The following is a 16035-nucleotide window of genomic DNA, read 5'->3' on the forward strand; positions in this document are numbered from 1 at the left end:
CTCACCAACGGCTCCCAACAGACTAGCTTTCATTGACATCCAACCACTTTCAAGCTCAACCACATCATCCTCGACCCTACTCAGCCTCTCTTTTAATGCCTCCATTACTGTCACCTCTTTCAACCTCCACACCTTCATTCTCGGTTGGTACTTCACCCGCCGAGCTCTCCTCGCACCTTTCACCCTTATGTCGCAGACAACCAAGTGGTGCTGTGAAATAGCCTCCTCCCCCGGGATCACCTTTGTGTCCCGGAGGTGCCCCCTTTTTCGCCTACGCACCATCAGGTAGTCAACGGTTGTCGTCGACCCACCTGACGTGTATGTAACAAGCTTATTATCCTCTTTCTGGAACTGAGTATTACAAATCAACAAATCAGCTCCATCAGCAAACTCCAAAATCCTTTGACCTTCTCCATTTCTCACACCATATCCGTAACCCCCATGAACTCCCTCAAAACCATCCATACTCCTTCCCACATGTCCATTTAGGTCTCCTCCTACCACAACAACTTCCTCATCTTTCACGTTTTCCATCAGCTTCTCTATCGCACACCAGAACTTGTCCTCCTCTTCATCGCTCCAACCAACCTTCATCATCCCACCGGAGGGATTTTCGAAGCTCCACACGGTCTCCACGTTTTTCGAAGTTAAGTCTGTTCACAATTGTATTTTGTCGAAACTGTATTTATCTTTCGGTGTGTGAAGTTATTGTGTGCAACTTTGGTTGTTTCTCGGTGTTTATCTTTCATAAATTGATCGTCTGTTTGCCGTGTCGCGAGCAAGGCCTTGTACAGTGTGCACTGTACAACCTTGAGGCTTTGTTTTTCTCTCAGTGGTCCGTCGTTTGTGATCCAATAACTTTCGTTCTCTGTATTCCCAGTCTTTTCACCCATAGCCTACTTCCTTGTGTAAATCTCAACTCAAAAAAAAAAAAAAAAAAAAAAAAAATTTCCCTTCTCTGTTATCATTCGTTTATTCATTCTTATTCGTTCGTTCGTTCTTTGACCACGTGTTTCTCCCCCATTTCCCCAGATAGTTTTCACTCATTAACCTTCAATGTTTACACTTTCCCCTCAAGTTATGTATTCCGTCATATTTTATAACACCTTTTTCTTCTTCTTCTTTAAAAGGCTGCTTTCGACTTGCTCACCAAATCAATTCATCCCAAAAAAAATATCCATCTCCTATAGTGCCTTTTTTCTACATTCCCTAAACTCTCCTGCACTCCATCCTCCATCCAGCGTCCTTAAACGTATTTTTAACTCGAAGGTCACAAGCAACTCATTTTGCAATAAATGTTCGTTTCCCATAAATCGTACACTTTCAAAAATCCAATCTCACCCCTCCCCTCCAAATCTTCCCCATAACCCCTCCCCTCCAAATCTTCCCCATCACCCCTCCCCTCCAAATCTTCCCCATCACCCATCCCTTTCAAATCTCCCCCCTTGCCCCCTCCCTCCTAAACGACCCCCTCACCCCTCCCCGCCAAGACGCCCCCTCGCCCCTCCCCTCCTAGACTCCTGCCTCACCCCTCCCCTCCAAATCTCCCCCATATCCCATCCCTTTCAAATCCCTCCCCTTGCCCCTTCCCTCCCAAACTTCCCCCTCACCCCTCCCCTTCAAATCTCCCCACCCTCATTGTTTCTCAATTTCCCCCCTCTCACTCCCCCTCCTCAAAGCGTCCTCCCCGCTTCTTCCCCCTTCAAACTCTCACCTCCATCTCCCCCAACCTTCTGCCTCGCTCTTCCCCCTCCTCAAATAACACCTCATTGTGGCTCACCCAATCACCATCAAACCTTTTGTCCGCCCCATCCTTCCCTTTCTCCGAGCTATTCTGAAATCTCTGACACACCTTCAACAGCTCTCCCTACCTCTTCCACCTCTTCCACATCTTACCCTACCCCTCCTCCCCCCTGTTCTGTATCTGATGCTCCCCCTTCCTCTTCATTAACGGTATGGACCTCAAACATCCGGGGCCTTCGTTCAAACTTAACTGATCTCTCCATACAGGTTGCTTCTGTCAAACCAGACGTGATCTGCTTAACAGAAACTTTCCTCCTTTATGATGTCTCTGATTCCATAGTATCTCTCCCGGGCTACTCCCTCCTCCGGTATGATAGACCTGAGCCTCGTCCTGGAGGCGGGGTTGCTATCTTTATCAAAAACTCTCTTCCTCACTCGCCCTGCACTGCACTCTCTCCACCTCACCCCCAGGAATACCTCTGGCTACGGCTTCCCCTTCGCTCCCACCTCTTGTTCATATGTGTGTTGTACCGTCCACCAAACAGTGATGACTCCATCTACATCTCGCTGTCTGATGATATGGACCAACTTCTATCTACTCATCCCAACTCTCTCTTCCTCATATGTGGTGATTTCAACTGTCATCATGCCAGTTGGCTGGGTGTGGGTACCTCTCTCACCAGCCATGGCTCCTCAGCAAAGGACTTCTGCGACTCACTGGGACTGACACAATCTGTCAATTTCCCGACCCGGATCTCAGTCAACGGAACATCTTCTCTTCTGGACTTGGTTATGACTAACTTCCCTGAAAATGTCTGCTGCTCTTCTTCTGCTCCGATCGGATCATCTGATCATGTCCTTGTTAAAGTGGACATCTCTCTGACCATCCTCAGGGAGCCTGCTCAGCGTCGACGAGTCTGGCATTTCACTCAGGCCAACTGGCACGGTCTTCAAGCAGCCATCAATCATCTGGACTGGTCTCCCATTTCTACCACCTCTGACATCAACTCATCCTGGGAATTCTTCCAAAGTAAATTGCTCTCTCTCATGCACAGATTTATCCCATCTCGTCTTCAGTTGTCATACCCTTCCTCCCGTCCATGGTACACGGAATCTTGTGGTGAGGCTGTTGCCCAGAAACAACTTGCCTTCGTCTCCTGGAAAGCAAATCCAACGGAAGGAAATCTCATTTCCTTTCACAAAGCCCGAAACAAGTGTGTGTCCACCCTCAGGAGAGCCAGGAAACAATATCTCTCCGTTCTCAAGACCGAACTCTCTTATCTGTCTCCCTCTTCCAAATCCTGGTGGCGTCTGGTCAAATCCGTTTCTGGTGTTTGTTCCCCCTCCATCCCCTCCCTTACCTCAAACGGCTACACAGCTGACTCCGCACGTGAAAAAGCTGAATGCCTCAACTCTGTGTTTGCCTCTAAATCTTGTGTCCCAAACCCATCCCTCTCTGTACCCACCATACCCAGTCGTACCCTGCTGCTCCTGGACTCCGTGTCCTTTCCTCCTGACAAGGTGGAAAAGTTTCTGTCAACCCTCGACTCTGATTCTGCAACTGGACCCGACGGCATCAGCCCACGGGTCCTAAAATCCTGCTCTGCTGCTCTATCTCACCCTCTCTCTGTTCTCTTCACCCTCTCTTTTGCTCAAGGTCAACTGCCATCTGCTTGGAAATCAGCCAACATCACCGCTTTGCACAAAAAAGGTGCAAAAACAGATCCTAGCAACTACAGACCAATCAGCCTTCTCCCAATTATCAGCAAAGTCATGGAATCCATCATTGCTTCGGATATGAAATCTTTCCTCTTCTCCAATGGCTTGATCTCTGATCATCAATTTGGTTTCAGACCAGGTCACTCTACTCTGGACATGCTGCTTCTGCTGTCTCAACAATGGATGGAGGTCCTCAATGCCAAACAGGAAATTAGAGCTGTCTCCCTCGACATATCACGTGCCTTCGACACGGTCTGGCACCCCGCTCTGCTCACCAAACTCTCCTCCTTTGGTATCCATGGAAATCTCCACGCATGGCTGGCGGACTTCCTCTCTAGTCGTCGTCAACGTGTGGCCCTGAATGGGTTTCTCTCATCTCCTCTTCCTGTTCAGGCTGGAGTTCCCCAAGGCAGTGTTCTGGGCCCCGTGCTTTTTCTGGTCTTCATCAATGATCTCTCTGACTCTCTCGAAAATCCTCTCTATCTCTTTGCTGATGACTCCACTCTCTGCCGCTCCATTCCTCTTCCCTCAGATCGGCAGTCTGCTGCCTCCTCACTCTCTGAAGACCTGGACAAAATCACAGACTGGTCAAACAAGTGGAACATGTCTTTCAATCCTGACAAATCTCACACTCTTACTATGTCTCTCCGAAAAGATCGACTGGACAACCCTCCCATCTACTTTCTCAACAATCCTCTCCAAGAAGTTCTGTCGCTCAAGATTTTGGGTCTCACTATCTGCCATGATCTTTCTTGGGAAAACCACATTTCCAAGCTGGCCTCCAAAGCCAGTCGCCGACTGGGCATCCTCCGTCGTGCGAAGTCCTTCCTCGGCACACCTGAGCTCCTCACCACATACAAGGCTTTCATCCGCAGCTCAATGGAATACTGTTCTCCCCTATGGGCCGGTGCTCCTGCCTCACACCTAGCTCGGCTTCACGCTGTTGAAACCAAAGCTTTCAGAATTATTGGAATCTCCCGCGATGAAGCTATCTCTGAGGGCCTTTCACTCACTCACCGCAGGCAGGTAGGTGGTCTTTCTGTCTTCTACCGACTCCTCTCCGGCCTTGCACCCCCAGCTCTCTCTGTGCTCTGTCCCCCAAATATTCCTACAGGTCGCACAAGATCTGCCAGCAACCCTCTGATGGTTAAACTGCCGAAATCTCGGCTCTCTGCTCACCTTCACTCTTTCATTCCTCTTTTCTCCCGCCTCTGGAACAAACTCCCTCACTCCCTTCAATCCCACTCCTCCCTCCAGGTCTTTAAAACAGCTGTTCACCACCATCTCTTATCTTCCCCCATCCAAAACCTTGATCTTTTCTACCCCCGCTAATTCACCCCAGATCCACCTTGTTTGAAATTCCAACTTCTTTCCTGGAAGTCCTGGCAGTGTCCATATGTTTTATACCTCTCCCACCGCCCCCTTCCCACGCCCCCCCCCCCCCCCAAAGCCCTCGCCCTCTCTCAGATCTCTCGATGTCTCCATGTCTCTCGGTCCCTGCTCTCAAATGTTGTGTTTGTGTCCTTCCCCCTCTCTCCCCATCTTGTCTACCGCTCCCTATGTTATATGTTTTTTGTGTCGGTTTGTCTTTCTGTGTGATTAATGTTCGCTCTTTCACGAGCCTCGACCTTGTATACAAAAAAAAAAAAAAAAAAAAAAAAAAAAAAAACCTGCGGAGCATATCCCGAGATGACGTTCACCAAGAGCTTTCCAATCATCATTTTCACCATCATCAACCTATCACTCACTCTAGTCACACTCACCACACTGTCGACAAACTCCTCAGAAAACAGGACACCAACACCATTCACGCCATCCAGGCACCCTTGCCACATAAACTTGTATTTCTGTCCCTGCCTACCCTTCACCATTCTCACACCACTTCCCTTCCATCTCGTCTCTTTCACACAACATATGTCCACTCTTCTTATGACTATTACTTCCACCACTTCTCCTGATCTCCCTGTCATTGTCCCTACATTCCATGTCCCAAACCTCAGAAACCGATCTCCACTTCGGGCTGTACCCTGCCCATATGTAGTTGTAATTGTCATGGTTCTCTTTTTGAGGCAGTTTTATGGCCGGATGCCCTTCCTGACGCCAACCCTCTTAGTCGTCTCTTATGACACGCAGGGATACGGTGTACCTATTCTAATCCAGGGTACACACTGGGAAACATTTAAAACATGGAAATGGTGAGGGGGGGTGCGGGGGGGGGAGGGGGGGGGGGGAGGGTGGCGTCAGCATCACGGCTGTGGTTTAAACATATTGTTACGGAACCAGAGTACGGCACTCCCCTTAGGGGGGGGGGGGTTAATCCCCCCTTCTATTTTCACTGGCCGTCTCCGCTCCTGACGCTACACAGCTACCTCCGGAAATGCAGATGCGCAGCCCCGTTTGTACCGCGGAAGATGTTAATTGCCGATCGGTTTTAGCAACCGCGGCACAAACTATTAACAAGGACTAGACCCGATTCTTGAACGTTGGCCAAATCGTGCCACAGGTTTTCAATGCGGAAAAGACAAAGACGAACGGATGTCAAGAAGAAGAAGAAGAAGAAGAAGAACCAAGGTAGGAAATACAAATATGATTTATTTCTACCTATTATGTACACAATGAAAAGTAACCAAGGAGAAGGAAAGATAAGAAAATAAAGACAAAGGATGGAAGGACCAGAAGGACACAGTGCAATAGTAAGTTATACAAGCTTACTTATACCCAGGGACAAGACACAAAACAAACTCACGTACACAAAAGGATGGAAGGACCGGAATGGTTTGGGACGGCAGAGGAGGGTCCAGGTAGATGGTGGCGTCGAGATCCAGCTCCAAGCGCACGCTCCGATCCACGCTTTGGGGTCGAGGCGAAGACCCGGCAAACACAGCTCCGCTTCGCCTCTCACCGACCGGCAATAGGGCCTAGAGGGTCTCGGCCTATTGCCGCAATACAGGCACCCCCTCACGTCTCTCTTATCTCATCTCTGTGGGGGCTTCCTTGGTCAGCCGCGCCACTGGACTCTCCGCTCCTCCTCAACTGGACTGGACTCGACTGGGCTCCGGTGCACTGCCAACTCTCTCACGCATCTGCCGACCCTCTCAAAAGGCTTGCGCGCGCTCTTTTATTGCGCCTGGGGCGATCAAGCCGCCGGCCTCCAGGACACACCCATCGGTGAGCTCGCCTCGGCCTTGATTGGTCGCAAGGGCTCACCGATCCCGCCCCTAGAGGAGGCGTTGGCAAGGCCACGCCTTGTTCCTGGCGCTGGGCTGACTCCTCCCACCTGCTCCGAGATGACCTCGTGCTCAATGGAGTCTTGCGGCGAAAAACACGGTCCCAAAGCAGCAGCGGCGAATGCAGTTGGCAATCACTGACAAAAGGGGAATGCGTTTGGAAATGGAGGCTTTGGGGAATTTGAAAAGGGATTCTACCTTGTTCCAATTTGATGCAATGCAGTGTCAACTAATGGAAGACAGAACCTTAACCTAATACACAGAATAAGGAGATAACTACAAAAAAAGGAAATCTATGATTTGCTATGTGATTGTATATGGAATAACTAAGGGGACGACCTTTGACCTTTATACACAAACTGGAGGGTGATATTTACAACAAGCTTCATTACACTTACAACGATATTTAAAAAACCACAACACAATTCTCAAATCCACAACACTGCACCCTCCTCCTCTTAGGCACATCCCGGGCCTATTAAACTTAACTTTAGTGTGGCACGTAGGTGTCGTTCCGTCTACATTTAACCTGACCCTGAGTGTGACAGTTTTAAAACACAAATAAATATGTCCTGCTGCTGCATTGCACCCTATCTAACAGATTTATGCCCACAGCTAACCGAATTGCGGAATTGTCTTCAAACTACAACATGAACGATGGGGGAGCATTATTTGCAGTTGACACTACTTGTATTTACAAAACTAACCCAGGACCTGTGATTGTTCTTTTGGGGGTGGGGGGGGGGGGGAGAGAGCCTGCCCTGCATCGACGTACCAGCACCAAAAACGCACCAAAGCACCATAAAGCACCAATCAGTGCACAGTCACCACAGTTCATAATAAAAATAAACAAACCCCTGGTGCTGGTCTTCCTCTTCGGCTCCCTCTGCTGGCCATTATTCTTCCTGATGTTGTCATCTTGCTCTTACTGGCGGCCTATTTGGACTAATAAAAGTGCACAACCGTGTCCATTTTTTATTTATGGCCCACAGGGCCGACTAGGGGTGGTTCACCTGTATGGCATAGGTGCCACGTTTCCGAGGTCCGCCAGCAAGATCTCGGGCCATCATGGCCGGTTCCAGCAGAGGGGCCATGTCCCAACCCGTGGGGTCCATTAGTGGTGCTCAGCCACAGACATGTGGTCCATAAGTGGTGCATCGATGCAGGCAGCTGTGGTTGCGAGAGTTCGGGCACACAATGGCGGACTCCCGCACACTCCCCTTGGTGCCCAGAGAGCACAGTCCTCGGGTGGGGGACAGGGGGATAGAAGACAGGTGAGTGAGGGGTAAGGTCACAATGGTACACATCAAACAAGGCAATGCAAGACGAGGTGCATACGGAGAGCGAAGTGAGAAAGCTCGTCCCTACCGTACGTCACCCTCCCCCCCCCCCCCCCCCCCTGTTACCTACTCTTCCCTTGCCCTTACCCCATATGTACAAAAATCTACACATTTACAAATTCGTCGCGACCGTCACGTCTTCCCCATATCTCCCCTATACCAAATTCGTCCCCACAATCCCTCTAACCAAAATTTGCCATCACCAATTCATCATCAATCCTCATAAGGAGGGAGAGATGGAACACAAAGCACAATGTCACACCCACGTCATGATGCGTCTCACATTCCAAACATTTGCACCAAAATAATAAAAACAAACCATGGCATGGTGTGGAGCACCGTCGTTACCTCAGGTGAGTGGATGTAGATGGTGCGAGGAGATCTCCATCCTAACTACCTTCTAAATGACTTTAATACACTTTACACTACCCGGGGTCTTTCCCTGCCAAACCATTGGCCATCTTAATCGATGCGGTTTTAAGAACCAAATTCCCATTGACCAAACTGTGGTGCTTATCAATTTGGGGTCTCACTCCCCCGATTCAACTCCCTGTGCCTTTGCACAATTTCAGGACTGGGTCGTGTGGCTCTCCCAGCAGGTCTACCCACCTGCACACCTCCACCACTGTAGTTGCCTCCGAGCTTACCTGCTCCTTAAGGGTGTAGTACTGGTGAACAGGTGTTTTTTTTTTTTTTTTTTTTTTTTTTTTTAGCTGAACAGCTTCCTGATAGGACACAGCACAGTCCTCGAGTGGGGGACAGGGGGATAGAAGACAGGTGAGTGAGGGGTAAGAACCTTAACCTAATACACAGAATAAGGAGATAACTACAAAAAAAGGAAATCTATGATTTGCTATGTGATTGTATATGGAATAACTAAGGGGACGACCTTTGACCTTTATACACAAACTGGAGGGTGATATTTACAACAAGCTTCATTACACTTACAACGATATTTTTAAAAACCACAACACAATTCTCAAATCCACAACAATATTTAAATAATATTTAAACAAAACCATGAAAAATAATCTGGGAAAAGTCTCTAAGTGAGGACGTGGATTTCAGAAAGGAGCAGAGGTGGAAGAAAAACGAGATATAGGGGGCGGGGCACAAGTCGAGACGAGGAGGAGAGCCGGAGCCGGGGAACAAACACGTGTCCAGGGAGGAGAGAAAGAATTAATAAAGAATTTTTTATATATATTTTTTTTGTTTGTTTATTTGTTTGTTTTGTTTTTTAAAACGTTGGACAAAGGGTAAGATGTTCGTGAGAGGTTGGGGGGAGAAAAGAAAATCAAAGAAACAAACAAATACTATGAAGGAAAGAACTTGTATTCACAAAATACTGATGGGGGGAGCCTGGAGAGACCAGGCCGCGCATGAGGTGCGATCAAAAAACGACTAATTGCACACAAATTTGCAATAATTACAAAACTAAAACTAAATATAACCTATAAAACCTATAAATCATATATATAAATCATATTAAAAAAACAAGCCATTTAAAGATGCGTCATTTAAACCGACCAGCTCAAATTCGCCACAAAAGACAGACAGCTCCTTCGTGCTCAGGCCAACCCTCTTATAGCACATTGCTTATCTCACCACCAGAGAGGGAACTGCAACGGGTCTTAACCTTTATCCTTCATTACACGACGCGACATCCACTGTGCATTGCCATGTTGTCGCTTCTCCACTCGTGTGTGACGCAACATTGTCACTTCTTCACTGGCTGGCTGTGCAATAAATGAAAAAAACATTTTGCAAGCTGCACACTACGTTACTGTACTTAAAAAAAAATATATATATATATATAAATGATAATTGAACGATGTTTTATCGGACCAGTGTGACTTAGATCAACTATTGTCCCATAATTTGTTAACGGCGTACTATTGAAACAACAGAAATAGACTCGATACAAATCGGCGACTTACTGTAATTCAATTTTTTTTATATACTGTTAAAACTGCCTCCTTTAATGCAGATTTCAGATTGCTGTTGTGAGGAAAACTACCTTGTATTTAACTTTACTGCAAGTTGGTAAGAAAATGTTTTCTTGACATGAGCAGTTTTTATTAGTTTAATAAAAAATTAAATGCTACTGTGATAATGGTTAATTCATTTAAGCTTTGTCACAAAATTGTCATGCCTTCTTTCTTCTGGATCGATAAACCTCAGATAAAATTAAAACTTGTGTCAGCTTTATCCTAAACAAGTGTTCCCTGAAATTGTCACCAAGTTTTATCTGATGGATTTTTTTTGTCTCTTCAGCATGAAGACCACAACATTGATGCCAGAGATGTAAGAAGTAAATTTGAAGAGCTTGTTACATGCCATTCTGATCAATATGCCGTGGAACTAAATGATTTACCAATCTCGGTGAAACACTGTCTTCTAAATATTGGAAATCCAGCATGGAGAGACTTTTGCAGGAAGACGCGTGATGTTGAGAAAGTTGGGAGCAGTAAAAGGCAATGTGGTGAAGAAAAGCTAGAGAGTGGAGGGGGTGTTATTTGTAAGAAAGCAGAAAATGAAGAAAAAGTTAATATACAACAGAAAGCAGGTCCAACCAAAGATGCAATGGAGCATCATGCTATGCTGTGCCGACCTGTGGAAAAGACCATCATGACTGTGGATAATCCAACAAGGACTTCTGCCTGCCCTTCCAGCTCATGTCACACTTTAAAAACACCTACCATTTCTCCTTTTGATATTAAATCCAGACAGTCCTCAAATCCTATTTTGGAGCTTAGTCAGCAATTAGCGACAAATCTTCATCACGAAAGACAAGGATCACGTGCAGTTGGGCAAGGAGTGAAACGCAAATCTCTTGAGGTTGATGATGAAAAAGTAAGCAACACGAGATGTGGTTCTCATAGTCCAAGCGACTTGCCCATTACAAGCTCCACGGCCATGCTGGAAGACTCTGAACATCATGTTGATGCAGCCATGAACGATGTACAGCTGGAGAATTTATTTATTGCCATGGGTTATGACCGTGACATTATACAGCTCGCTGTCAAAGCAACCCGGCACGAGCAAGGCATACACACTGATTTGGACCCGTCGCAGATCTTGGACCGGATTGAAATTCAGGTGGCAAAGAGAGGTGGACCGGCTCCTCTTGGGCTACCAAGTCCTCGAGCACCACCAAATGACAGGCAACGTGTTTTTGAAGGAGCAACTGGAGTGATTGAACAACCTAATTTTCCATTCCCTGTATCAGGAACTGGCAGGCCTTTGGTTTGGCCTGAAGCAGATCAAAGCAGTTTGGAAAGTGGACCCCTTCTCATGCCAGTAGAACGGTTCATTAAGCGCCTCAAAATTCCTTACAAATTGCGTTTGCCTGATGTTCCTGGCCTTCATTGCCTTCGACACATCATCGTGGATGGCTGTAATGTGGCCATGAGGTTTGTTTGTTTGTTTTTTGTTTATTTTGTTACAACAAATATTACAACAGCCTGTGCCCAGACCATCGTTCCCGCCAGTGCAAACCAAAACCAGGGGGTGCGATCGGTGGAGATAATAATCATTATCTGGCGGGAACTGTTGGTTCCTTGCGGGTTATGCGGTTTTTACTGTGCGAGACATGATCCGTGGCTGGTGCTCACCATTAAAGCTAGGGGGTGCCTTGATTCACTTAATAGACGAGTTTGATCCTCATTGGTTAGATTTATTTTTTTTGCACTATGCCATCCTGATGAGGACAATGATACCCACTTGTTGCGTGAAAGCCACTGGTGGACGGTGGACTCACTCCTATGGAGGAGGGGTCCAATTGTATGACCATGCATTCTGGCCCTACGGGGTCAGGATGCACGTGTTTTGATTGACCATGTGCTTCAGCCTTTGGGTTGAGGTGCATGTGTATGCTAATGGGACAGCCTTAATAGACGGTGTGGCTTGGCCATGGGGTCAAGGTGCACGTCCAAGGCTGTTTAAATGTTTGATTTTTTTTACCTTTGTTATTATAAAAAGGCGCCTTCAAAAGGTGAGGACAAATAAGCCCAAAATCTGAATTGGCGGCTGTGCTTGATGTTTAGCCAATGGGGACCAAAGAACAAAATCTGTCTGTCGACAGAGTGGCCGAGCTGATGCCTCCAGGACGGAGGTGACGCTTCGGTCTCGGACTTCGGTCCACAGGAGATCGGGACCGCTCGTCACGCTGTTATGTCGTTGATTATTATCTCCACGGATTGCACCGAACCCCCTGGTTTTGGTTTACACTGGCGGGAACGATGGTCTGGGTGGCAGACAAGGCTGTTGGTTCCTTGCGGGTTATGCGGTTTTTACCGTGTGAGACATAATCTGTGGCTGGTGCTCACCATTAAAGCTAGGAGGTGCCTTGATTCACATGTAGGTGTGTATATATATATATATATGTGTATATATATATATATATATATATAGATATATATATAGATATATATTGTTACAGACGCGGTTTAAAGATGTTATTTTACCGAGCGGTTGGTATTACCGCGTCCGAACAGTTACTCCCCGATTAGAACCCGATTCCACCCGACGTTGACCAGATCGCACCGCAGATATTCAATCGGGAAACCTCTAAAGCGACCGAAAGAGAAGGAAAAGAGAAGAAGACAGAGTACGGAGGAAGAACAGATTTATTATACACACACAAGCAAAAAGAAAGAGCGACCAAAATTATTTACAAGCAATGGATGGAAAAAACAGTCACACAGTGCATCGTTAGCTTATTCTATTCAATTTACTTAATCCCAAGACAACGAGTAGGACAGACGACGTTCACACTTACACGGGGGATATTGCAGGCAGGTAGGGCTTGAGGTGGATTGCTGGAGGGGGGAGGCAGGGTCGGAGGCAGCAGCTCTCAATTCCTCGCGCTTTTGGCGGGAAAACCCTCCGTCGCGTATCCGCTGCTGTAGACGTCACGCGCTGGCTCGGCACACCTGCTCCTCTCCTTCTGGTGGAGCCGTCTCCCTCCTTTCAGCGCGTCTCTCCAAAGCTGGTTTCCTTTCCGAGTACCTCTCCTCTTTGGCTTGGAGCGTTTCGCATCTCACCGCTCCTCTTGGTGTCGCCTCTTCGCTCATCTCCCAGGTCATCTCTTGAAGCAGTCCCTTACAGTCGCTTTTATAACTCGGGGCGGAATCAAGCCGCCGGCTGCGAGGGCACGCCTACCGGGTCGCTCACCGCGGTGCTGATTGGCCATGCGACCCTCTGGCTCACTCCTCCCCTCTATGACGAGGTGGAGACACGCCTTTCTTCTCCGAGATTAGCACATGGGCAATGGCGGCTTGCGGGATTGAACACAACTCGCACCCTTTTGAAAGGAACTTTGGAGAGCGGAGATGATTTGGGGAAATTGGAAGGGCCTACGCTTATTTTGTTTGATACAATGCAAAGTCAATCTAGTGGGAAACACATATTTAGCCTACAAAGAATAAGGAAATACACTATTTAAAAAGATATATCGTGGCCTGCGTGTAAGTTTCATGGAATTAACTAGGAGGACGGCTGCGACCATTATTTACATTACCAGGGTGTTACCATACTTTTGTAACGTTCACATTGTAACGCTTTCACATTCGTTACACTTCCTCCAAAATTGTTACACTTCTCAAAAAACCGTTACACTTCTCAAATTCGTTACACTTCTCAAAACCGTTACAATATATATATATATATATATATATATATATATATATATATATATATATATATATATATATGTATGTATAATTATTTAAAAAACACCTTTAGAGGCCATTTTTTTCCCCCGCAAGCAGGGGTTGGCCTTTTTCGGGGACCGTGGTTGTTGTTGTTTTTCGGTCCCCTTTTTGAAGCAATGTTTTACGGCCGGATGCCCTTCCTGCCGCCAACCCTTTTTGTCGCCTTTTACGACAAGCAGGGAATTACCAGTGAACTGGTACTCAATTAGCCGACCTCGGAAGGATGACAGGCTGAGTCAACCCCCCTGGCGTTAATTCAGCAATCGACCGGGATTCGAACCTAGGATCCTAAGCTGGCACCCTAGCCGCTAGCCCAACACCAGGGACTATATATATATATGTATATATATATATATATATGTATATATATGTATATATATGTATATATAATATATATGTATATATATGTATAAATATGTATATATTATATATATATATTATATATATATGTATTATATATATATATTATATATATATATATTGTATATATATATATATATTATATATACTGTATATATATATATTATATATATATATTATATATATATATATATATTATATATATATATATATATAATGTTGCGGATATGAGGATTGAGTTTTTTTGATTGTGTTGTATTGGATAGTAAATTGTTGTAAAATATCGCCTTCCTGCCTCCAGTCTGTTGTATAAAGGTCAAAGGGCGTTCCGGTAGTTAATTCCATAAAGCATACATTGAAGGATACTATAACACCCTTGTTCAGTAGGTTATATCCTTATTATGTGTGTTAGGGTAAGGCTGTGTCTCCCATTAATTTAAATACTCCATTGCACCAAGTGAAATAAGAGTTGATCCCCTTTCATTTCATTTCAATGGCCAACTGCATTTTGGGCGGTTTTCTTCAACCACCATTGGCCACGAGGCAAGGTTGGGGAAGAAAGGCGTGCCCGCCCGTCGTCATCAAGGGCGGAGCCAGAGGGTCGCGCGACCAACCAGGGCCGAGGTGAGCACACCGATGGGCGTGTCCTGAAGGCCGGCAGCTTCATCGCTGGAGGCGTTATAAAAGCGCGCGCGCAAGAGTGGTCAGGAGTTGCGTAAAACATGACAAGAGTTGCGGCGAAGAGATCACCGAGAAGAGTTGAGTAAGGGATCCCTGAAGAGAGCAGCTTGAGCCACCGCGGCTGCATCAACCGCAGCTTGAGCCACCGAAACCATCAACCGCAGCTTGAGCCACCGAAACTGCATCAACAGCAGCTTGAGCCACCGAAACTGCAGCCACAGCAGCTTGGGGCCTGGACGGACGTTTTGAGCAGGACCGGAAAGGAACGGCGGCTGCCAAACGCGCCGATCGTGCTGCGGTATCCGTGGACCGGCCTCCCCCCTCCAAGCCATCCACCTCCGCCATTCCTATCATCATTCCCCGTGTGAGTCGTCTTCGTTTGTTCTGTCCTTGGGTTAATTAAGACTGTTTAGATAAGCTAGCGATTTTCACTGTGTCTCTAATATCTTCTGTATATTATTTTATTATCTTTCCTTCTCCTTGGTTATTTTTGGGTGTAAATAGAAATAAATTATATTCATATTTCCAACCTTTTTGTCTGCTTCTTCTTCACATCCATGTCGCCTTAGTCTTTTCCCTATTGAATATCTGTGGCGCGATCCGGCCAACGTTCGGGAATCGGGTTAGTCGGGGTAACTGTACGACCGCGGGGCCATCCGCTCGGCAAACACAACATCTTATCCGCGGGCCGTAACAATTGGTGTCGGGAGCGGGAACGGACCCGAAGCGCGCTTAACGCGCTCAAAATTACGAGCAACTGAAATTTGTTTTGTTTTACAAAACCCGAATTTTTAAATCGCGCCATGGCTGGTCAAGGCGACGGGATGTCGGTGGGAGAGATAGACGGGGTAGAATCGACCCAGGACCTCGGGGAAATGTATGTGGAGGAAAGAGAGGAGGAGAACATTGGCAATGTGGTTGAGGGGGTATCAGGTGCACAAAATGGCGCTCTCGCGCACGAGGTTTCAGGCGCGCAAAAAGGCGCCTCGTACGAGCGCGCGGCAGCCGAGCCCGCGGTGCCAACAGACTGGGGCCTATTCATGACACAATGCCTGGCGTACATGGCCGAGCAGAGGGAAGAAAGGAAGAAATTTAGCAGGGAAATGGAAGCAATAACGAACGGAATGAGGGCCGATAGGGAGGAAAGGGAGCAGAGGGACAGAGACCGCAGGTTGGGCGAAAGGGTCCCAGGGGTGCACGACGAAGTAACGCGGGTCGAGAAGCGCTGGTTGAGCGAAGAGGAGGAAAGCG

General features: G+C 47.0%; 1 protein-coding gene across 2 annotated transcripts in view; it reads left to right on the plus strand.

The window, feature by feature from the left end:
- The window catches only part of LOC137428903 (NEDD4-binding protein 1), a 79555-nt gene that overhangs the window by 25460 nt on the left and 38060 nt on the right, over positions 1 to 16035 (plus strand). For both annotated transcript variants that reach the window (XM_068118764.2, XM_068118765.2), the window contains exon 3: positions 10304 to 11442. In XM_068118764.2, the coding sequence (XP_067974865.2) occupies positions 10304 to 11442 (1139 nt within the window). The remainder of the gene's footprint in view (positions 1 to 10303; positions 11443 to 16035) is intronic.

This window comes from Myxine glutinosa, chromosome 6, assembly GCF_964187855.1.
Source record: "Myxine glutinosa chromosome 6, kmMyxGlut1.1, whole genome shotgun sequence".
Lineage (NCBI taxonomy): Eukaryota > Metazoa > Chordata > Myxini > Myxiniformes > Myxinidae > Myxine > Myxine glutinosa.